General features: G+C 29.5%; 2 protein-coding genes across 2 annotated transcripts in view; one reads left to right on the top strand and one right to left on the bottom strand.

Annotated features, from left to right (window-relative positions):
- Positions 1–24,734, top strand: part of LOC117177488 (ATP-binding cassette sub-family G member 8) — a 52,952-nt gene extending 28,218 nt beyond the window's left edge. Inside the window, exons 2-6 of the mRNA XM_033368218.1 lie at positions 10,781–10,905; positions 12,684–13,436; positions 16,733–17,238; positions 19,983–20,449; positions 23,198–24,734. Of these exons, the coding sequence (XP_033224109.1) occupies positions 10,793–10,905; positions 12,684–13,436; positions 16,733–17,238; positions 19,983–20,449; positions 23,198–23,797 (2,439 nt within the window). The 5' untranslated portion in view covers positions 10,781–10,792 and the 3' untranslated portion in view covers positions 23,798–24,734. The remainder of the gene's footprint in view (positions 1–10,780; positions 10,906–12,683; positions 13,437–16,732; positions 17,239–19,982; positions 20,450–23,197) is intronic.
- LOC117176555 lies at positions 2,490–9,252 on the bottom strand. Its single transcript, XM_033366809.1, has 3 exons — positions 9,140–9,252; positions 4,744–4,927; positions 2,490–2,837 (listed from the first exon to the last, which is right to left on the bottom strand). The coding sequence occupies exons 1-3, from the start codon at positions 9,250–9,252 to the stop codon at positions 2,619–2,621; spliced, it is 516 nt and encodes a 171-aa protein (XP_033222700.1). The 3' UTR covers positions 2,490–2,618.
- Positions 24,735–25,659: the final 925 nt, after the last annotated feature.

The raw sequence follows: 25,659 nt of genomic DNA, 5'->3' as shown, positions 1-25,659 counted from the left end.
TAATTGTGGGAAAATCTGCTTTGAGAACTCTGGGAAATAGCTGAAAAAAAGTTCTTTCAAATAAACAAAAAATATTGTTTAGTTTAAAAAAGTGCTCTTAAAAGATTTTATTTTTTAGGTACATTCTTTTTTACAAGAGATTATATTACTTCCTTGCTTGTTACAAAAGGATCAAACAATTGAAATTGATTATATGTTTTCTTCATTTTAATGAGCATAATTCATTAATCATTAATTATCTGAGTTATTCTTTGAGCTAAGAGGTCTTGAAGATTGCCAATAATTTGGAATTTCCTTTGTTTTGCCCCCTGAACATAATAAACGTACATTGGAGTATTATAGGGGTATAAATTAGAGTAAAGTACGGGATAAAATATTCGTTATGATTATTTACAATCAACAATAATGATAAATAATAAAGGTCTAGCATCTATCTATACACGTTTATTTAAAAATATTCCACTTAAAAGCGTGTTTTACGATTCCTAAAGTAATAAAACTGTGGCTTGTCTGAGAATACCTTAATGTGGGTGCAGATAGCATTGACAGCGGTTGCACTATACTGGCTTAAATTTGCATAGATAAGACACTGTCTACTTTGAACTGTGTGCGGGTCTTTTCAACACGAGAACTAAAAAGAATTACAGGACTGGTTTTCTTTCTTGCCCTTTCCTTTTCTGAATGATTCGTTCAAATTATATATTTTTTAATGGTTTATAGTATTAATGGAAATAGCCCGAGTAAGAATTCTTCGACTTTAGTTCGCCTTGGTTATGTCCTAAATTCGTCTCCAAGACATCGATGTCTGGCTGCGTCTCAAAACTGAGTCGAGATATAGGCCTTCGTCTTACTTCTATGGCCACGATAGGTAAAACGGCGTTTACTTGTCTCAAGTCGAGCCTTGTCTTGGCTAAGACGACGTTTGCTTGACTCAAAACGAGCCTTGTCTTGGCTGAGATTATCGAACATTTTTTGGCTCATAAATGAGGTTAAAATTGATGAAGGAAAAATTTGTAATTATTAAATTAGTTATTTTTTATTTAAAAATTCAGAATAATTTGGTCTGAACGAGTATAACCCTTAAAAATTTTCTTCAAAAAAAAAGAAAAATTTTAACTCTCTACAAGGATCTCCGAAGCCGTAAGAAATACGTAAAAATAAACAACATTTTCGGTACCATGGTCAAACAAGTATAATACAAATAACGATATATTGTATAAAAATATACAAGATTGTTTAACCATTAACAAAGATTAGCTTTTATGACTGTTAGAAGTAACCTTTTTGTTAGGGCAGGTATACGCTCGAAGTTATAAGCCGAACGTGTTGCAGTCATTAAAATTCGACTCAAGATATAAATTTATAGCTTCAAGACATAAAAACTTGGCTCCAAGACATAAATTGAAGTCCGGCGATTCAAGTCGAAATCAAGTCGAAGCATTTTTACTCGGGATAGAATAAGTTATAAAAAAAACCTTTTACCTAAAATTTTCTTAGTCATTTGATAAAATCTGCTTCAATAATAATTTAAGCATTAATAGCTGGAAGAAAGACGATTTCGAGAAAATTTGAGATTTTCTTCAAACATCAAACTTTCTTGAAATCGTCTCGATTGCATCACTATAGACTGTAAATACAAATTAGGTTTTAAAGTGGTGGCTAAGTCTCTAATTATAATAATATTGCCATGAAAAAAATAAGATGTAGAAAGAAAACTAATGAATTGAATTTATTTTTTTCGATTTAATAATTGACAAAGTGTGATAATAATTCTGAATGTAATTTTTCTATATATTTTATATTTCAAAATTTAAAATAATTATACACTCGATTATTTCTTGAAAGTGTTAAAGTGAAACGTTTTCGTATGGTCAAAAGAGGTATAACGCTAGCTTGGACGAGTTTATCTAGCGCTATAGTTAGTCGGGTTTGCGAACAGCTGTTTAAGATGGTTGACGTTCAAAATTATTTCAAAATTTGACTAGATGATGAGAAAAAATGTATTTTTTAATGATCATTTTTAACTGATGTGTACTTTATATTTAGTGGATAAGACAATGATATTTTTCACTTGTTTTATGAACTTTTCTATGTGAAACAAACGAAAAATATGAGTGTTTTGTGCACTATATATATATAAATTATGTATAACTTTTTCACGTGGAAATTGTTTTAAATCGAAAGTTCCCTCGCGATGCTTTTTGTCGGCGAAAATAGAAAAACGTGGTTACCGGCCGGCCTTAATTTATAATGAAATATTATCAAACAAAAGATCATTACCAACTTTGTATAATTTATTATTGCGACCTTGGGGCCAACGGTTTTAGTTTTTTCGAGCTTTTAGTTTTCTGTCTTTAATTTGAAAACTGAAATGAACTGAAATTCCAAAGGTATTGTCTAAGTAGTACTCATTTAATGTAATGTTTCCAGAGTGAAACTCAAATATAAATCAATTTTATAAGAGCATACTCAGTTTATAATATTTGATATACACCTGACATGTGTTGCTAGCGATCGAGAAATAACCGCAGCATCTCACTTAACGGTTTAGGTCGACTTAAAAGTACTCTGGCAGCTGTTCATTGGCGTCAATTCGTTTTAATGACCTTTAGAGGATATCATGAATCTGCTACTTTTCTCATTTCTTCTTTGTATTTTCCCCTCTGTTTACGGAAGTAAATTAAACTCGATCGCCATATAATCGGAATACCAGTGCCTTGGGTCTTAGGATGACAGTTCTTCATCCGTATAATCTTCAATCCGCGAATTACCATATATCTAGACTCAGAAGCCATGTGCAAGGTATTGAAACATGTAATTGAAACTGTAATCTGCCACTGCAAAAAAAAAAGAAAAACCCTTTACTATACGGTACATGGAAGAGTTATTATCAAAGCGAAGAATTCGCCAGTCATATTTCAACTTGTGATGATGGATATTATTGCTTTTTAATTCTTTTTACAATTGCAAAATTTTCCCATTTTAAATAATTCACTAAGAAACAAAATTTTGAATGATAAAATTATTTGGTTGTACAGTTTTTGTTTGTTTTACAAAAATTTGTTTATTACTAAAAAAGTGATTTGTGTAACTATATATTCCTGTGCTCAAAGAAAAAGCTACAAGAAGAGAAAATGTTTTATTTCAGTAAAACGCAGTTCATTTGAGTAGTCTTTTGGTTAGTCACAATTTCATCTATAATTCATAATATTTCTCGCCAATAAGATTTGATAGAAGTCGAATGAGAATCTATTGACAAAAAAGTGTATAATTTCTCGATGCGGATAGAATTTGATCGAAATTTACGAAATTTTGGAGGATAGGACTTGATAAACGTTCTGTTTTAATAAAATTTGATAGAGAAATGTAAATGAGAATTTGTTAATAGAAAATTATAAGATTTCTTGAAGGATAGAATTTGATGGAAATATCCTGATTTCGAAAAACATGATTTGATGCTAGTCTTGTACCTATCAAAAGCTTGACCTATTTCTCTAAATCTGAAATAGTGAAAATTTCACTATTTCAATTAGTAAATGTATGGTTTACTAACAAAATAGTAATATTTTGAGATTTTACTTTTAAAATAGTAAGTATTTTACTATCAAATTAGTAAAAATTTTACTAATATCAATTAGTAAACACGGTTCACTATTCTTTAGTAACTTCGATTTACTAATTCAATAGTAACCGAGTTCGATGAAAAACGAATTAGTGAACGGTGGTGAGTTCGACCAATGAGAAGTAATTTCCTTAGATGGCATTCTGCCGTTTCGCGCCAGTCCATGGCGTCAAGCGATGCCACGCCATTTGAGGTTATGCTGGGTTATGCGTCGTATCAGAAGCGAAGTGAAGCTATGTCGAAGGTCTCAAAATGTTGAATTGTGGTAAATAAGTGTATGAAAGAAAGAATTTATTCTGGTGTTATTGATTAAGTACAAAATAATGGTGCTTCGTCCAGCAATATGAAAAAAGTTGTTGATTTGTTGGACGCAGAAACTAATTATGGTACAAGTAGGCAAGGAATTAATCATGTTTATGGACCAAAGAGTACTACTATTCGAAACTCAAATTTTGGCGTACTGCCGGAAGGATCGAATACTCATAAATTTATTCAGGAAGTGCCGATCAGCCTTACATTATCTGCGTAAAGGATCAGGCGATAGATTCGTAGTTTATTCAAGGCGATGGACGCATAGTTCAGATCCACAAAAACTTTTTACTATTCAATTAGTAAACACTACAACGGCTAGGACTACTCATTGCATAGGAGAATTTTACTAATTGCTTAGTGGAATTTTACTAATTCGTCAGTGGAATTTTACTAATTCCTTAGTGGGATTTTACTAATTTCATTAGTAGAAAATGTCCACTAATCAAATTAGTAGTTTTCTACTAATCGTTAGTGAACGACTTCTTGCTAATTGAATTAGTGAAATTTTACTATCAATTAGTAAAATTTCACTAATTCAGATTTAGAAAATGTGTCTATAAAATGTGCTGATAAATTTTGATTCTCGAAATTCGTTTTGATTGACTTATATAGGATTTGTACCAAATGTGCTGACAGAATTTGATTCCTGTGATTTGCTCGATTCAATTTGAATTTGAATTTGAAAGGCCTTGAAAGTCGACCTTGATTCTTCTTCAATCAGATCACAATTTTATTGTCAGCAACAGGAATGCGTCATAGAAAAATCCTGTTGTCTCGCTAAAATTCAAGGTGGTTTTTTTTTAACCTACCTTGTACATCTTCCTGACTTTTGTTCTGGATGGCCAACACAATAGGTTCCAACTTGTGATAAATTTATAAAATTTGCGAGCCATGGATCTCCTTTGTTCGATTCTCGGCACTTTTCGTGGCAGACTCTTTCCGAGGCTTGCCGCTCGCTTGCAAATTGTTCGTCCACGCACCTTCTTGGAATTTCTGAAGATTCGTTTCACCTATTACATGCCTTCTTCAGGAGCTATTCGTTACGTTCCTAACGGCTAGGTTCTACAGTTCTTCCCTCTTGAGTTTAACACTTAAGGAAATCTTTGAAAAAATATATTTATATCATTACAATCGCGGTAAAAAAATAGAAAGTCTTTTTTTATATTTTTCATTTGGTAAGGTTTCAGTTCAATATTAGGGGCCGTCGATAAACTACGTTTGTGACTATAGTTTTCGGCAATGAAACGAAAATAAATAAATATATTAAAATATCAGACTTCACAGCCGAAAATGCTCTGAAAACAGGAGAAACTGTTAAATAGTTGGATTTTAACAAAAAAAGATTTTCTATACAAAATTTTAATTTTCAACAAAAAAGTTAATATTCAACAAAGAAAGAGACGACTTTTTCTTGTCATAAAAGTTGAATTTTCAATCCAAAAGTACGGATTTTTAACAAAAAAGTCGAAATTTTGGCCCAAAAAAAGACTTTGAATTTATACTTAAATTACTTGAGTTGTTGTATACTTCACATTAAGTTATATACTTGAATTGTGTACTTGAATTATTAACAATATAATTAAACTTTCGACAAAATATTTGACTTTTAATTAATAGCTGAATTTTAAATGTGCAAAGATGAATTTTCAATCAAATAGTTGAATTTTCAAGAAAGAAAATTAATTTTCTACTCAAAAAGACGGATTCTTAAAAAAAGAGTTAGTTTTTCATCCTAAAAAGTCGAATATTTTAGAAAACAGTCGATATTTAAACGGGAAAAGATCAAGTTTGAAGAGGAAAGTTAATTTTCAATAAAAAGAAGATAAACCTTATACCAAACAGTTAAATTTTCAAATAAAAAAGATATACTTTCAATAAAAAATGGAATCCTTAAATTTTAATTCAGAAAAAGGATGAAAAAAGACAGAATTTTCAACCATTTGAATTAAACTAAACGAGCGGTGAATTCGATCTCAAGTATTTTCAGTTTGTTTGTATTGACATTTATGTGGAGCTCATTTTACGAGCACTTAGCTTCCCGTTATCAAATGTATATGCTTACTCATAGAGGAAGCATTAGCGATTTTTTAAATAATAGATAAACTAAACTTTTCATTTTTAACAACTTAAACATAGAATTTTACAAAAACAGACAAAACATACAAAACATACAAAAATACAAAATAATAAAAAAATTTTTTTAAATACAATGATAAATCACAAGAATCAAATTTTGTGTTTATATTGGCAATTTATCAAGCTGGAAAAGGGAAGGGGAAAGTTCTGACGCACCCTACTTCTTTCCTAGATTTTTTTTTTTACATTAATTGTCAGAATTATTTTATTTGAAATTTTACAAATCTACACATCTTTTTTATTCTCGCATCAACTTTAAATTATGAGAACGAGACAATTTTTACTATAAAAATCAATGATTAATATAACATAAAATGACTATTAGTTCCTTACTTTTTAATAACATGTATTAATATTATAGGTCAATAAATTAGTCTCAAATCAAAAAATATTTTATATTCTTGCATCAACTTTGAATTATGTTCATGAAAAAATGTTTAGTATGCAAAAAAGATTTTTCAAATATTAAAAGTGCAAATAAAAAATACAATAAATATTTTTAGAAATTTTTCGGACAGTTTCAAGATATAGTGCTGAAAATGAGCCCTTAAAATTTTATCAATTTAACTGCAACCATTTCAATTGTTAGAACATTGTTTTAGACATTTTTAATTTGAGGAACATTTAATTAAATGTATAAAAATTTTTTCGAAATTTTCACCTCTATAAATCTTCCTTTATGAGGAAGCAAAAGGACGAACTATTTGTTAAATTGCTGAATCTTTAACCAAAAAAATTAAATTTCAACAAACAAGTTAAAATGTTTATCCAAAAGGATATATTTTTAAACGAAAATGGAACAGTTACATTTTCAACAAAAAGTTAATAATTTTCATCCAGTTGAATTCAAGCAAAAAAGATAAACTTTTAATAAAATAGCTGAATCTTTAACAAATTGTTGAAATTTAAACAAAAAAGATTAATTTTTTACCAAGAAGATTAATTTTCTACCAAAAATGACGAATTTTAAACGTAATTGTTAGGTTTTGAGACTCAAATGACGAATTATCTACGGAGCAGTAGAATTTTCAACCCAAAAATATGATTTTTCAACAAAAAACTACCAAATAATAAAAACATACTAAACCTACTAAATAATATAATTTTTAAATAAATACGAGTTTAAATTTGAGCCCAAAAATATTTATGGAAAAAAAGTAAATTCTCTAATAAATAGATAAAACTTCAAATAAATAGTTTAATTTTTAATCAAATAGTTGGATTTTATAACAAAACAGTTCAATTTTCGAACCGAAAGTATATGAATTTAAAAAAAAGTTAATTTAAAACAATTTTCAACTATAATTATGAATCCTCAACAGAAAAATATGAATTCTAAACGAAACATATCATAGTTGATATCCCAGAAAAGAAATATTTTAATTTGAAATAAAAAGCAGTTGAATTCAAACATAAAAGAATCAAGAAAAATGAATTGTCTTAAAAAAAACAAACGAATTTTCTACAAAATAGTTCAACATTCAACCAAGTGGTTGGAATTTTAATTGATATTATTTATATTAAATTTATATTTATAAGAAAAAAGACCATTTTCCAATCCAACTAGTAAAGAATTTTCAACTAATCAAATGAATCTTCAACCGTAAAATGAATTTTTAACAAAATAGTACAACTTTCAACCAAGTATGCAGTTGAACTTTTGACCAAAAAATTACTTTTCAAGGGGATACATACAGCCGTATTGACAGCCGTATATCCCGCGCACCCCGTGCAGCTCCTGTTACACCTGCATGCGGTGCAGCCTCAATCCTCGGAAGGGCTATAGAAGAGAGGGCTATTGAAGAGTTTCACTGTAGTAATAAAATTTTTAACCAAAGAAAAATTAACTTTTAACCAAAACTAATTGGACTTTCTTATTGGGTTCTATTATAATTCAATGCACATTTAAGCAAAAAAACCTAAATTCTAAATTCGCAAAATTTTTTAAAATTTATCTTACGACAAACCCCCTTCAAGCTGGCAACGTGGTTTATGGACGCCCCCTTTATATTAAAATCTTCAAAATTGATTAAAGAAATTGATCCTCAATGTTGAGACGTTCTGAAATTGTTATAATGTTCGGAAATTATATTAAATAAATAAATTCAGTAAATTAAATACTCTAACTAGCAAAGTGTTTTCCCACGATCTGTTAGAAGAAGGATTCGTTAAGGCTGCGTGGACCGTTTCTTTGCTACTGAAATTGAATGGAATGCATGGAAAGAGTTAATGCCAAAAAAAGAACTATAATTTTATGAGTGCCTTAGTGATTGGTCTAAAAATTGCGATGTTTCTCCTCACTTCCGTGGATTCTCTTTCTTCCATTACAAGTGTAGTGAAAAACGTTTGTGTTGTAACGAAGCATCGAGCCTTCGTCTTATTCTCTAGCTTCTAGCCAACAACACTTCCTTACGACCTTCTTCTTGGCAGCTCAACCGCTACCAAAGTACATATATTCTATCCAAATAAGCGAATAGTTACTCTCTGACGTTCAAATTGTCTGATCACTAATGTCAGCCATAAAAAACAAACTACCCCATGGAATTATATTGGAATTCACAGAAGAAAAATAAATTTAAATTTTTTGTAATCATTAAACTCTCTAAACCCCTATAAATAAAAATAAATACAATTTAAAATTTTATAGAGATTGGAAAATTTCTGATTTAAAAGATTTGAATATTTAAAAATTATTTAAAAATGATTCAAGTGCTTTGTTTAAATAATCATTCTTTAATTATTTTTAAATTATATATATTTAGAATTGTCATAAGATTTTATCATTTATATTCAAGAAATTAAGAGCTTAATAATTTTAATTTCTTTTAATTTTAAATCTTTGAAATTTGTAGAATTTGAATTCTAATTCCGTTAAATTTGATCGGCTATAATTTTATTTTCTCCAATCTATCTCAATTAGAATTTCCACAAGTTAGACGAGATCATATTTAAAGTATTTGAAATTTGACACATTTCAAGTTCTTCATATAGGATTAAATTTGAAAATACTCAGATTGGTGAAATTTTTAGAAAGTAAAATTTCGCCAATCTTGGTATTAAATAAAATACTTTCCGCTGAAGAAACCTGAATTTGCTGCACTCTGGAAATTGGTCCACTTGGAATCTGAGAACGATTCAGATATGGAAAGTTCCATAGAATTTATCGAACTTTCAAACTTCATGGTGTAGTCTATCTCAAAAATTAACTTTCTCTCTACTAGCCATATAATTTTTCTAATTTTTAATAACCTTATGTCCTATCTGAAAAGAATTTTTTAATGAAAAATTGAGTCAAACCTTTTTGTTGAACTTGACACTGTAAGCTTATTTTTTTTAGTATCTTGTGTTACAAATTTCAATATTAAAATCGTCAAATAGTCCTTGGCTTCATTTTATTATTTTATATTAAACAATTCAAGATTCGAGCTAACGAATCGCCGCCAAGTACATCTGTGTGTATTAAATTTCACAATATTTTTGCACAAAAAACTGTCGTTTATTTCTTTTAAGCCGTTAATTATTAAAGTTCATCGTTTCAGCGGAGTGACCGTTTTAGACACGATTTCGCTAAAGCCAGAAAAATAGGGTTTTCATGATAATTAAACCACTGCATGTTCTTTCTGTTAATGCTCAAGAAATTTCAAGTACGTATGCCATTTTTTTCAGGAAAAAGTGATCCATAAACATTAGGGTGATTAATTTTATAAGACAAACAAAAATTATTTTCGAATCTGAGCACGCGCACTAGCCTAAGTTGTATCTTCTTAAATCTTAGTGAAAAGATTTTCAAACAAAAAAAATCAAACTCGGATATTATTTAGAAGCCCCCTATTTGAGTTTTGTATTTTTAATTGATTTTTTGTTGTTTTTCTTTTCTCAATTTCTTGAAAATGCATGTATGAAAATTTGACGCATATATCAAGTATTATATTATATTAGTATTATAGAAAAGTATGAAACAAGTGAGATAAAATTAATGTTTTCCTTAAAAATGAGTTTAAATATTTGCATTAACTATTGTATTGTTCGTACACAATTATTATTAATATGGCAATATAAGCTCGGAATTTAAATTGAGAAAACTTCAAAGTTTCTTAAATAAAACTAAAAAAAAAAAAAAAAAACAGCAGAATATATTAGAAGTCTGATTCAATTATCTTTTTCTAGCAGTTAATTGCTAGTCATTGAATTACCATTTCATTTGGTAGAAAGTGAAAAAATTACTGATTAAGCAGCCAGACGCAATACTACTTATCGCTTTTGTAAAATTTCTATTAAATCGGATTCAGGAGCATGCTTCTTCAAGTCTTTTAAAATATGCTGTAAAGACCTTTTGCATCTGTTTCCACAAAAACTATTTTTTTCATAATTACTCTTTTGATACGTATTTTCAAACAGAAATCATTACAGCACTATTTTTTCAAACAAAAAAGCTATTTCATGTAAAAAACGAATATAAAAATAAAAAATAACCGGCTTTATTTGTAATATACACTGTTCTCCGCACCGTCATCATAGCCGACTCTCATCTCCTACTTGACTTTATTTTTGGTTTCACAAATTATTCGATTATCTTTAAATTACATAAATAAAATATTAAATTTCATGCATGTACTGAGCGGACTTTTTTCAAACGTTGTGTTTTTATTGAACCCTATAATCTAATTATTATTAAATTATAACTAATATTGTTTTCCTTTAAATTTGCAGTAGAAGAAAAAAATGTGTTCGGAAGCTTGGGAATTGGAAAGGCGGTACTCGGTGCCTGGAGCACTCGACACCCGGGGCTTCGAACCACCTGCGAGTGAAGACTTGCATGCATGGTCGATCTACAGGTGAGTCACTCAGATCAGATTCTAGTTCTAGTAAAACCAGAAAATTTTCTCCACATCCTGCAATCTATTTACAATACCTTTCTAGCTTTCTTTCAATTATTGGGATTCTCGCTTTGAGGCCGTACTTAAATTGCGTAACGGATTATAGTCCTTCTCAAAAACCCCCCTCCCCCTATGATAAACCGTAAAAAATATTTCTACCCCCTCCCCCGTCTTACAGTACGTAATTTATGCTTTCCAGAAATAATAAGACTTTTAACTTATGGAAATTTTTGTATTTAAATACATGCTTTAAAGACTTATACATGTTTATACCTTTAGGATTAATTTCGGCACAAATATAGTTAGGAATAGGTTTTTATTGTTCATTTATGAATCATTTTATAAAGTTTTTTAACGATGACATTTAAGTTAAGAGAGCGCATTTAACACAAATATAATGTTCGTTCATGTAAAATTGTATGGGATGTGGTAGATTTCATGCTTGACGGCTGATCTTCATACATGTTAAAATGCCCATGGTTAATTAACTTTAAAGCTGCATTGTGAGTGAAAATTTAATTTTCAAAATTCATAGATTTTTCCTTAAAAATTGTATAATTTCGCTTGATATTATAATATTATAATATTTGTAAACGGAATAAAACAATACTTCAGATATAAATTTAAAATTATTAAAGTTATTTATTTAATTTATTTATTAGTTGTTATCAGCCAAAAAATATGAAATTTCATTTTTAAAAAAGAATTTTAAAACTAAGAAGAAGAATTTTCCACAAATAAAGATAGTTCAGTCATGAAAGAAATAGAAGTCTATCTAAATTGTTGAACCCTCAAGCCAAAAGACAAATTTCTGTACAAGAAATAAATTTTCAGCAAAAAAATTAACTTTTAACAAAACAGTTAAACACTTAAATAAAGCAGTAAAATTTTCAATTTAAAAAATGTGTGTTTTCAACTAAATAATTAAAAGTTCAATTCAATTGTGAAGAGATGAATTTTCAAGTTTCGCGAATAGAAAATTCAAAATTTTTGTACAAAATTCAACACTGGCAGAAAATTCAAATATTTTGTGCAAAATTAAACTGTTTTGTAGAAAATTAGTTTTTTAATTAAAAATCAATTTTTATATTAAAATTTAAGTACATCATTTTTGTTTAATTGTTGAAGATTCAACTGATTAGTTAAAAATGAAGAATTTTGTTGAATATTCCTATTCTAGGGCTGCAAATTTAACTGTTTTGTAGAAAATTCTATTGTTTCGCTTACAAATTTAATACTGGCAGAAAATTAAACTATTTGGTACAGAATGAAACTCATTTAAATTCGTTTTCGTATTGAAAATGAATTCTCTTAAATTAAAATTTAACTGCATGATTTTTTATTAATAATTGATCTTGTTTAGTTTATAAATTGCACTATTTAGTTTTTAAAATTTTAGGGGATAGTATCACATTCCTCTTGGTTTAAAAGTAATCTTTTTGGTTGAAAATTCAACTATTTGGTTCCAAATTGATGTATTTTTTTAAAATACGTCTTTTTGTTAGAAAAATAATCTTTTGTGTTGAAAATTTGCTCCTTTGGTTAAAAATCAATTTTTGTAACTGAAAATTGAACTTTATTTTTTAAATTCATATTCCCGGGTTGAAAATTCAACAGTTTTGTAGAAAGTTCGTCTTTTTCACATGGAAATTATACTTTAAAAATTTTTCAAAGTATATATGATTGCTCTTTTATTTTGTTTCTTGCGTATACAATGTTTCTTATTTTCTTTCCAGGCAAAATCTGAACTCAGACTTTACAGACTCAGCTTTAGGCTCAGCTGAAAAGTCCCCCCTTCCATATGGAAACTTTCAGCTTCGAGATTCAACTGTACAAAGTATCCTGAGGCATCCACGTTATGGGCCAAAAAGTCCTTTAGCCAATAATTCCTACACCTACTTAAAATTTGGACTTCCAAGAGTTCTACCACCTTCAAGAAATCGTGATGGCTCCAGTGGCTACGATTCCAGCGAGGAAGGTCGAAGAGTCTCCCAAAGTGGAGGTCATCAGACAAATTCAGCGATGAGATCGGCTCGAAGTGATCCAGATTTCAGGCATGTTCATGCAATGCCTAGAGAACAGCAGGCCCAGTCTCAATTAATCGTACGAGAGAGTTCAAGACTAAGAAGTGCCAGCGAAGCTAATCTACTCCATCCGACGAGGACAAACAGGAGACATAGTATAGCTCCCATAGATCCAGGATATGGTCCTGGAATCTTGGGTCCCGAAAGCTACACTGCAACCTTGAGGCCTCTCTCTTCTCTTCAACATCCTCATCTTCAACTTCGCGGGATTGAAGCTTCAGGGTCTGATGGCTTGCCTCTTCTTCGAGGAATTTCCCTGGAGGCTGGAGCCACTGATCTCCTGGCTATCATGGCTACTACTGAGAAAGACGGAACGCTGATTATGGAAACCATTTCTGGAAGAAGAAGAATTAAGAGGGGTGATATCTTGCTCAATGGGAGACCAATTTCTACAAGGACTCTGAGGTAATTTTTGGAATTTCCAAAGTTCTGCAAATTTGAGTAACTGCATCTTCATCAATCTCTTAAAATGAAATAATGAAATCTCACTAGTTGAAACAGCCAGGAGCGTGTCACTGACAATCAGTGAGATTTGACTGGTTCACTCAATGGAATTCTGTCACTGGTTTAATCAGTGAGGTTTATAGAGTACTCGTTGTCAGCTGGTTAGGTATGACACTTTTCATTCATCACATTTGTCCTAACCTTTGCAAAATGATATTTTAAAAACTGCACTTTACTCTCAAAACAGTAAATGAGGAACGGGCTGCAATACAATTAAATTTCTTTTCAACTCTATAAAATGCAAAGACATACGTACCCGTCGACTGGAGGTTTATGTCTTGGTCGCGTGGAGCACTTTATCACTGATTGAATTGATGAGTTACTTACTGGTTCACCTAGTAAAAGTAGGAACATCATTGGTTCACCAATAATAATTCAAAATACTCATTCAACCGTTAACAATTTTTTCTGTTTCAGTTTAAGAGTATTAAAAAAAAGTTGTAAACGTACAAAAATAATGATTTTAACAATAGCTTGGGTAAATGAATTTTTTCAGGAAAAACATCCCCTACAACTCTGCTGTTTTCAATTTTTAAATTAGTAAATGGTATTAAGATATAGTTATTTGTTTTAACATGTTTAAACAAAATTGTTTAAACGCTTTCGGCCATACCAAAATTTACTTTAAAAATTTTAAACAGTTAAGTTGTAAGTATGTGTTTTCCTTGAAAAAATAAACCATCAATTGTTAATATTTAACAATTTTTCAGAAATTGATAAGAGAGATAGTAAGAGAAAAATGCAATTATGAAAAAAATGATTAAAATAAATATTTTTTGTATGTTTTAAAATTTTTTCATGAAAGATAATGCTTTTTATTTGAAATGAAATTACTTTTATTATGTCGATTTCTAAAATCATTAAAAAAAATTTATTTTCCGAGATCTGATTTTCGGCATGGTAACTACCTGAAATGCGAACTCAATGAATAGAACATAACACAAAAATCCAACTATTTTTCCTTAAAAGTCCGTTCATTTTAATTAAAAAGTTTACTATTATCTTTTTGATTCAGAATTCATTTTTTCAAGATAAATCTTGTACTATTTGCTTGAAAATGTAACTGTTTTGTTAAAAATTGGGTTTTTAACATTATTTTTTGTTAACTAAAATTTTACCTATTCCATTTTTAGATGAAAATTAATTGTTTTTAATTGGAATCTCAACTATTTGCTTGAAAAATGTACTAAATAAAGATCCACCTCTTTGGTTAAAACTTTAACTTCAACGTTGAAAATTCTTTTTTTTTTAAGTTGAAAATCAATTTTTTAACTTAACATTTAATTTTTCCATTTGGGCTAAAAATTAACTTATTTTGCTAGAATATTCAACTATTATGTTTGAAATTCAAGAATTTGGTTGGGCTGGTTGGGATTGTTTTTATCTTTTGGATGAAAAATCTTTCTAGATTGAAAATTCATCTCTCTTGGTAGAAATTTGATTTTTTTAGTTAAAAGTGTAACTGATTGGTTAAAAATAAATCTGTTATTATTAAGGATTCAAATATTTGGTTGATTTTAACTGTTTTTGCTTTGAAATTAAAATCTACTTTTAGTTGAAAATTCTTTTTTTTTTTTAAATCGTCTTTTTGGATTTTAAATTCAATTATTTAGTAAAAAATGTATGTTGTTCTTCTGAAAATTCAACTCTTTTTTAGAAATTTTGTCATATTGGATTTAATATACAACAGTTTGTTTAGAAATCAAGTTTTTTGTTCAAAAATAAAATTTTTGGGTTGGAAGCTCAACTGTTTTTAAGAAAATTCTCCTTTTTTATTTGAATATTAATCTGTTTTGGTTTGACAATTTAACTATAGTTTGTTTAAAATTCGTATTTTTGTAATAAACTGGTTTTCATTGAAAATTGGAACATTTAAGGTTAAAATATCAACCACTACACTTTTCCTCGAAAATTCACATTTATTGGCGGAAGATTTGTCTTTTTTGGTACAAAATACATCTTTTTGGCTGAAAATGCAACTGTTTGATTAAAAAATCAATTGCATGGTTAATGGTCCATCATTCTTGTTAAAAAATAATGCCTTTGGCTGAAGTATTAACTATTTTGTTAAAAATTAGAATTTTTAAATTGAAAAGGCAACTAACCCATTTTTGCTGGAAAATTATTCTTTTTTGTTGAAAATTCATATTTTTTGTAAAACGTTCGTATTTTGGACTTGAAAATTCAACATTTTGGAATAAATTTGTTTTCTTTATTGATTAAGAAATCTTTCTTGATTGAAAATACAATTAATTCTTTGACATCTCCTCTTTTCAGTTTGACAATTAATCTATTTTAGTTTAAATTTTCGTTTGAAATATCAACTATTACATTTCTCGTCGAGAACTCATCTTTTTGGTTTGAATATTTGTCTTTCTTGGTAGAAAAATCATCTTTTTGATTAAAAATTTAACTTATTGACTACAAATTTCTTTTTTTGATTGAATATTTATCATTTTTGTGAAAATTGTATGTCTTTGGTTGGCAGATGATTTTTTTCGTTTAGAATTTATATTTTTAATTCAAATTTTATTTGTTGCATTTTTTTAAAGAAGTAGTCTCTTTTACTTGAAAATTCATTCATTTATTTAAACATACATCTGTTTTGGGTAGAAAATTCACACTTTTTTATTTAAAATTAAACCATTTTGTTGAAAATTTAAGTATTACGTGACAAATCGCCCCTTTTCCCTGGTTTGAGAGCTAGTATATTGGGCTCTGAAGTCTTTTAAAATATGATATAAATATGTTTTGTGTTTTATCTTACGGTTTATCAAAATAAATGGAAAAATAAATACTGACTTAAAAGGGTTGGGAGAGTGTTCGTATTTGTGACGTCACTCTGGGGGTTTCAGTGCCGTACACTGGAACTTGGATTTAAGCAGTCCGGATTTACTTCGTTTCAAGAATCACTACTTCGGCGATTTTGCGAGGAGAGATGCCGCGGGGTCGGATGAGAGACGGTGCTCAGTCAAGCATGATAAACAGCAGGAGGGTCGCAATCTTAGCGCGTTAGTTGCATCGGGTTGCGTCATGCATCCAAATCTAACAGAAAGTATTCCAGCGGCCCTGACTGTTTATGTTTGGACGGTCTGGATTTATTTGGAGGCCACTACAAGCCATGCCGGAAACCGGTATTAAATCCAAGTTCCAGTGTAGTTTTTGAACGGCCCCTTATAAATATTTTCCATTTGCAGGTCTCGAGTAGCCTATTTGCCAGCAGAGAGTGGTCTCAGTTCTGGTCTCACAGCTCAGCAAACCCTAAGTTTCTACAAAACGCTTAGAGGAGGTAAAGGAATATCTTCCTCAGATGCAGAAGCCATTTTACGAGACTTGGGGTTGGAAGCAACCAAACATTGTTTAGTCGACTCCCTGACAACTTCCGAAGCCAGGAGGTTGGCCCTAGCTTGTCGATTACTAGAAAATTCCCAAATCCTCACCCTCGACAGACCAACTCACGGACTCGATATCTTCGATGCTTTTTTCCTCATCGAATATTTAAGGCAGTGGGCCATCCGAGGTCAGAGGCTAGTCGCTCTAACCCTTCATCCACCAACCTACGAAATACTCACGATGGTCTCCAGAGTTACCCTCACATCTGGAGGAAGGATAATGTACTCCGGGGCAAGGAGAGACATGCTCTCGTATTTTGCTCTTGCTGAATTTCCTTGTCCTCCTTTCAAGAACCCTTCGGATTACTATTGTAAGTTGAGCCAAGATCTAAAATATTTACCCAATTTTTCGATTCCTGGTCGATTCAAAATCTCAACTTCGAAATTTCATCCCTGACTTTCCCTGATTTTCCCCTGATTTTTCCCTGACCAATTCTTCATTGTCCCTGCATGTTAAAAAATTTGTCTTTCAGGTCTAAAAACACAAATTACCTAAGAAAGTTGGGAGGGGGGAGATCTTACGTAAGAAAAATTTTAACTGAAAAATAGTAAATCCACATATATTACAACTTGGACTACTTAGAGGTATTGTGTTTTCAACAAAATAGATTCATTATTACTCAAATAGTTGATTTTTCAAACGAAAATATGAATTTTCAAGATATAAAATTATTTTTTTCTACCAAGAAAGACGTATTTATATCTTCAACTAAAGAGGTGACTCTTGAACCAAAAAAATTAATTCTCATCTAAAAGTGTAAAAGTGGATTTTTCTACTAAAAGTATGTTAATTTTTAATCAAAAACAGTTCAACCAAGGAATACGAATTTTTAAGAACCTGGTTGAATTTTCAGACCAAAAGAGCAAAATTTCTACAAAACTGATGAGTTTTTAACTCTAAAAAATATAATTTCAAGAAAAGTTAATTTCCAACAAAATTGTTGTATATTAAACCCAAAAAGAATACCTTTTACAACAAAGATTTATTTTCAAGGCAAAAGACTATTTTTCAACCAAAAATAGAATAGTTACATTTTCAGTCCAAAAATTAATTTTGAAAAAAAAAACGTGTTTTCAATAAAATAGTTAATCGTTTAACCAAAGAAATGAATTATTTCATCAGAAATTATGAATCTTTGACCAAACAAATGAATTTGTAACCAAATATATTAATTTGCAACCAAACAGACATATTTTCTTTTAAAGAGGACTAATATTCTAACAATAAATATGAGTACTAAAAAAACGTAATAGTGAATATTTTAACCAAAAAAGATTTTAATTTTTAAGAAAAAACAGTTTAAATCAACCTAAAAAGACAAAATTGCAACAAAATCATTGATTTCTCAACCAAAACAGATTAATTTCCAATCAAACTATTGCATTTTTACCAAAAAGATGAAATTTCTAATATAAGAGGAGAATTTCTAAACCAAAAAGACAGGTTTTCAACAAACGAGTTGAATTTTCAAGCAAGACAAGTTTTTTTGTCAGGAAAAAAATTCGCAAACAAAATGTTGAATTTCCAAGCCAAAAAGAAGAATGTTTAAACCGTAAATATAAATTTTCAACACAAAAGTTATTGTTCAACCAAATAGTTTAATTTTGAAGTAAAAAAAGAAAAATTTTCAACGAAACAGTTGAATGTTCAACAAAAAAGAATGACTTTTCAACAAAATGATTGAATTTTCAACAAAATAATTTTAAAATTTGACTGCAAAATGAATTCTCAATCAAAACAATCTTCGTAAGACTTTTGAGTGGGGGGGGGGGAGGTCAGAAAAATGCATTTAGGATCTTCCATAAACTACGTTGCCACTTTCAGGGGTGGTCAGGAATTTTTTAATTTTAATAAAAATTCGTCTTTATTGGCATTGAGTTAATCTTTTTGATTAAAAATTCATCTTTTTTAGTTGAAACTTCAACTTTTTAGTTGAGAACTCTTGAATTTTATTAAAAATTTATCTTTTCGGTAGTAAATTAATATATTTTGTTTAACATTTTTTCTTTTTTAGTTGAAAATTTAACTTTTAGGTTCAGAATTCTTAAATTTTGTTAAAAATTCGTCTTTTCTGTAGTAAAACAATCTTTTTGTGTAAAAATTCTTTTTTTTTAGTTGAAAATTCAACTTCTTGGTTGAAAATTTTTGAATTTTGTGCAAAAATCGTTTTTTTTACGCTAGAAAATTAAGCTATTTATTTCAAAATTCACCGTTTTTGTTTAAAATCCATCTCCGAGAAAACCGTTGTCAAATGTACAGCGTGTCTCCATAAACTCTGATTTTTAAACATGAAAAGTTGCGTAACTATTTTATTTTTCAATTTAAAAAAATAATAATAAACAAAAAAAGGAAGTACTTCTTTCCAAGAATTCATAATTTTTAGCCGACAAACTTCAAAAAACCAAAATTGACACATGCTCTGAAAAACAATAACGCCACGGTGACACCACACTAGGAAGCTTGGCCTACTTTCGGGTCGATCTGGATCAAAATTTTCTACAGGGGCACTTACGATCGTTTGCAGTGTGGCCCTTAAATTACGTTTTAAAGTTGAACTACTTTCTTCAAAATGCATTTTTCGGTTGAAGATTCAAATTTTTATTTAAAAATTCATCTCTGGTTTGAAATTGAAGTGCTTTTTGAAAATTCTTTTTTTTTTTGTTAAAAAATTACTTTGGTAATTGAAAATTTATCAATTCCATCTTTGGTCGCAAAATTTAACTTTGTTAACTTTTGCATCTGTTTTGTATAGAAGATTCGTCATTTTGTCTTGAAAGTTTAATAATTTAGTAAAAAAAGGGTCAACTATGTGGTAGAAATTCACCAAACGGTCACGTAGAATCGTAGACAAAATAGGCAACGGTTGTCAACGAGCAGGATTATGGGGGGGGGGGGGAGTCAAAATTGCCCAAAATTGGTAACGTAGTTTATGGATGATTCGTTAACGTGATTTGTGGATGACAACTAAACTTAAACTTTATTTAATTGAGAACTCCTTGACTCTTCCAGGATTTTGGTACTTAAAAGTGAAATCTGTTTTTTTTTCCTTTCCAGTGGACCTGGTGACCCTGGACGACTTATCAGCAGAAGCGATGTTAGAATCCTCGCAAAGAATAGACCATCTAGCAGAATTGGCGAGAGCAAGATTACCACCTTTAAGTGAACCAGGACCTCCAGGTGGTTTACCTCCTTCAAATTACGGTGCGAACGTTTTTGTACAAATTTATGCTCTTTTTGCAAGAACCTTGTTCTACAGTCTACCTTGGACTCTTACGAGATTGCTCCAGAAGATTGTGATTTCTGCCTTGCTGAGTATTATCCTCGGAGCTGTGTTCTGGGACGTTGCAAATGACACAAATTTATACTTGAGAGATCGAATAGGCTTTCATTATGCGAGCCTGGGGGTCCTATTCTGGCCCCTGAGTCTCATCGCCATCGGGGAAGTCCATAGGTCGAGGCCTAACATTGAGAGGGATATAAGAGATGGTCTCTATGGAAGATTTGTCTACATTTTTGTCGAGGTCAGTTTTATCGCAGATATGATCTCTTTTGTAGGAAGTATGTACTTCATAACGTCGAAATCGATAAGCGATCTGGATTCAAACGAGATCAAGAGATTGTAAAAACACTTGATCCGTGCTTCGAGCATGAGATATAAACATTAAAAGTCCGATAACTAATCAGCTTCTTGTCCTTGATTTCAAATTGATCAGCTGATTGTAGCTTGCATTTGAAAAATAATTATAACCAGGCAAATTATACAAGTTTTCACGATTCTATTTTGTAGATCGTATTTGGATTTTGTTTTATAAGAGGAAAATACTCATTTCAAGGGGCCGTACAAAACCCACACCACACTGCGTGGGGAACGGTTGACTTTACACTTTACACTCTTTCCCCTATTCCCCTCTTTCCTCTTTTTTAACGAATTCCTAGTTTTTCTCTGCTTTCTAGAAATGTACCCTTTTCTCAGTTAATTCCTTTAATTGAAAAGACTACTGTTATATTTTTGTTTTAGAATTAATTATCTCTTTTGCTTACAAATTCTTCTAATTCGTTGATAATTTAACTACTTTGTTGAAAATTAATTTTCCTAACTGAAAATTGAACTGATATATTTTTGGCTGTAAATTGATCGTTTTTAAATAGAACTTCAACTGTTCAATTTTTCTTAGAGAATTCATATTTTTAGTTAAAAATTAAAGAGAAAATTACTTGATTCAAAGCTAAATTAATTTGTTGAAAATTACTTTTATTGGTTAAAAATTGAACTATTTTGCAGATAATTCTTTTATTGTTAAAAATTCGTCTTTTGGCAGAAAATTAATCTTCTTCATAGAAAATTCTATTGGTTGGTTGAACAAAATTCGATATAAATTAATTTTATTAGTTGAAGATCAGTCTCTTTGGTTGATAATCTAACTATTTTGTTAAAAATCAATTTTTTTAATTGAAAATTTAACTATTCCGTTTTTGATTCAAAATTGAACATTTTTGTTACAAACTTTACTCTTTGGTTGAAAATGAACTACTTTGTTAAAATTTCATTTTATTGGTTGAAAATTGAACTATTTATTTAAAAATTCAATTATTTTTTTATTGTAAATTAATTTTTGTAGCTGAAAATTTAACTATTTTAAGAAAATCCAACTATTTTTCGTTGAAAATTCATTCTTGTAAATTGTAAATTCCTCTTGGTTACAAATTTTACTCATTGGTTGAAGATTGAACTATTCTGTTGAAAATTAATTTTCTTAACTGAAAATTTACCTTATCCATCTTTTTTCTGAAAATTGATAGCTTTCAGTTGGAAATTCAACTATTAAATTTTTCATTGAGAATTCGTCTTTCTGGTTGAAAATTAAAAAAAAATTGCATGGTTCAAAGTTAAATCAAATTTATTAAAATTTCCTTCTATTGGTTAAGGATTGAAATTTTTTGAGGAAAGTTCGTTTTTTATTTTGTTCAAAATTAATTTTTTTTTTAATGAAAATGTAAGTATTCCATATTTTGTTGATAATTTGTCTATTTTGGTAGAAAATTAATTCTTGATTGAAAATTCCACTTCTTGGTTACGCTACTTTGTAAAAATTCATTTGCTTACCTAAGATCAATCTTTTTGTTTGGAAATTTAACTTTTTTGTTTAAAATTAATCTTTTTTGTTGAAAATCAATTTTTTGAACTGTAAATTTAATTATTCCATTTTTGATTGACAATGGACCGTTTTTAGTTCAAAATTTAACTAAATTTAATTATTTTAATTAATTCTATTATTTTCGTAGAAAATTCAACTTGTTTGATAGAGAATTTGCTTTTTTGACTTGAAAATTCAACAATTTGGTTGACATCCTTTTTCTCTTTTGAATGATAAATCTTTCTTGATTGGAAATTCATCTCTTTTGGTGTAAATTAGATCTTTTTTGGTTAAAAGTGCAACTGCTCGTTTAAAAATCCATTTGTTTTGGTAGAGGATTCAACTGTTTTGGTTGAACATTCGTCTTTTTTATTTGAATTCAACTGTTTTTTTATTTAAAACAAAATATCTTTCTAGTAAATTTCGACTGTATTTTATTTAAAATTAAAGTATTTTTGTTTTTGCTTGTAGTATCAAATATTATATTTTTCGTTGAGAAATAATCACCTTCAATCGGCAATTCAACTTTTTTCTACATAATTCGTCTTCTTGGCTTGATATCTATTTGGCTGAAAATGCATCTGTTTTAGGTTGAAGTTTAGGCTTTTTTGATTAAGAATTCGAGCATTTTTTTGTTGAAAATTATTTTTTTATTATTCAAATATTTTAATAAAAAGTAATCCTTTTTCCAAAATTTAACTGTTTTATTCCAAATTCGCATTTTCGATACAAAATGTGTCCCTCTGGATTTAAAGTTAATTTTTTTTTTATAAAAGTTCTTGCTTGAAGATTCAACTATTTGTGTAAAAGTGCAACTGTTTGTGGTTAAAGTTGAATCTTTTTTATTTGAAAATCCGACCATTGTTTGAAAAATCATCTCTTTCGTTGAACCTCTTTTAGTTGAAAATTAATCTTTATTTATGAAAAATTCAACTATTTTCTTGAAAATTCAGTATGAATAGAATGAAATCAAATGTAAATGTAAAAAAATTGCCGGCAGCACGAAACGAACTCGGACTTTCCGGTCACAAACTCGGGAGCGTTACGCTATAAATAAGTCCTGGCATTATATAAAATTATTAAATCTCAAGAATATTTTCTCTTTTGAAATCAACTTTGAAATTTTAATTTCAGCTTCTGTGCAGTATTCCATCCTGGTGCATGGTTTACATTGCATATTTGGCGCCAGCATTTGCCATGACAAGTCTAAACGAGACTCTCACAACTCTCTGGAACTACCTCGCCATAGGACTTCTCTATTTAATTTTCCAGCATCTAATCTGTCTTTTATTTGCTCATATTTGCAAGTGGACCTTTCTCGCTACCTTGTTCTCTGGATTAGTGATCGGAGAAATAAGTTTAGCTGGTGGAGTGACCCTCCACTTGCAAAATTTGCCATCCTGGTACCAAGAATGCAGTCCTCTTCGATGGACCCTTTCTCTTTTGCTACCTCAGGCCCACAGGGAGGATTTGATGAAAAAGCTAATAAAATGCAAAGGGAAAGAAATTCAGAAACACGACCTACCTATCATCGTTCAAGAAACCTGTGAGACTCCAACGATTCCTCCTGGAACTTTGGCTCTCCAAGAAGTCGCCCTCGATAAAATGAGCGAGGGCTCAGAAATCTGGCTGGGCATCTCTATGGCTCTTGTTGTCATTTTGATAGTGATTGTTTTTCTCGTTATTAGATACGTGACACCCAAAAGACCTCGAAGTGCTCCCAACAAGCCTTAATTTTTGAGGAAAGTCAATTAGATTAATTGGTAGCTGAATCCGAGTGTGGACAAAAAATACTGAAATGTTCAAAGTCCTGATATTGAACTTTAAACAGGACATTAAAGTTTATAACTAAAAACTGTTAGTTTCTCTATTTAAAATTAATTACTTTTGGAAATTATGATAATCTCTGATTTTCAAGATTGCGAGAAGTGTGCAATTTAATGATTAGGTGTCATTGCAGCAAGTGTTAGTCATTATATCGACTGAGTTGATTATATTTCTCGGTATTTTTAATATGAACTGTTTTTGTAATTTTACAATTACGTAGTGGATAGGAAACGGCCAAATGTGATTGTACTAAGTACAATTACTTTATCTCGATCAGAGAATATAAAACGATAAGAGAAATCTTGAAAGTAGTTAGTTTTGTATTTTTTATATCGAAACTGGATTCTTTGCAAAGTTTGAATTGAACGGTTGGTAAAGGTAGTTGCTTCCAATCAATTTGCAGACACATATTTAAAATTGTGCCTTAATATAAAATATAAGGAATTACGAAATTAAGTAGATTAGAGACTTTCAAAATAAAGTATCTTCAAGAACTAATTTTGCTAGTGTCTCTATTTAAAAAATTATAAAGAGGCCATTTAAAATCTAGGTCACACTTTAAGCGTTGGGTCTGTATATGTCATCTCACATGGAAAATAGAAATATGAATAACAATTTTTTGATAGACTTGAAAAAATGAAAATAGTTATCTTATTGTACTATAGCGACGCGTCTAAGTACACACTTCGTACTCTTTCCCCTATGCCCCTCTTTTACCCGTTTCCTCCCATTTTTTCTCTTAAATTGCGAACTATATTAATAGACCCCATTAAGAAAATCCAACTATTTTTCACTAAAACTTCATTCTTGTAAATTGAAAAATGTATCTACTATTAAATTTTTGGTTCAGAATTGACCTCCTTTGCTTAAAAATTCGACTATAAAGTTGAAGATTATACTATTTTGTTAAAAAATAGTTTTCTTTTTTAGTTAAAATTAACTTTTTTAATTAAAAATGTAACTAATCCATTTTTGTCTGAAAATTGATAGTTATTTAGTTACAAATTCAACTATTACATTTTTCATTGAGAATTTATATTTTTTGTTGTTGAAAATTCAACTTAATCATGATTTAAAGTTAAACTACTTTGTTAAAACTTAATTTTATTGGTTGAAGATTGAACTATTTATACGAAAATTCGTTTTTTAGTTCAATTAAAAAAAATGAAAATGTAGTTTATTTTTGGTTGCAAATTAATCGGTTTTAGCTGAAAATGCAACTATTTAGTTTAAAAAATGTATATTTTGCTGTAAAATTGACTTCTTTTGTAGAAAATAAATAATGTTTATTGAAAATTCAACTAATTCATTGAACTAAGTTCTCACAAATTAATTTTGATATTTGAAGATCCATCTCTTTGGTTGAAAATTATTTTTTTTGTTGCTGAAATAAATTTTTTTAACTTTGTTACAAAATTATTTTACTGATTTAAGATAACTATATTTGAAGATTAGTTTTTTAGCTGAAAATTGAACTGTTTCATTTTTGCTTGCGAAATAATTTTTGTTGTTGGCTAAAGTGCAACATTCATTTTAATGGTTCAAAATTGAGGACTATTCCATTTTTGGTTGCTAATGTATTATTTTTAGATGTTTGGTTAAAAATGATACTTTTTAGTTCAAAATTAATGTTTCTTAGTTGAAAATTAAACGATTTTGTTTCAAATGCATGTTTTTTTGTTAAATTACAATTACGTTGAAAATTGCAACAATTTTTGGGTGAAATATCGAGTATTACATTTTTCGTTAAGAATTCCTCTGGTTTAATT

This window comes from Belonocnema kinseyi, chromosome 7, assembly GCF_010883055.1.
Source record: "Belonocnema kinseyi isolate 2016_QV_RU_SX_M_011 chromosome 7, B_treatae_v1, whole genome shotgun sequence".
Classification (NCBI taxonomy): domain Eukaryota; kingdom Metazoa; phylum Arthropoda; class Insecta; order Hymenoptera; family Cynipidae; genus Belonocnema; species Belonocnema kinseyi.
This window is presented reverse-complemented; position numbering and strand designations above follow the sequence as displayed.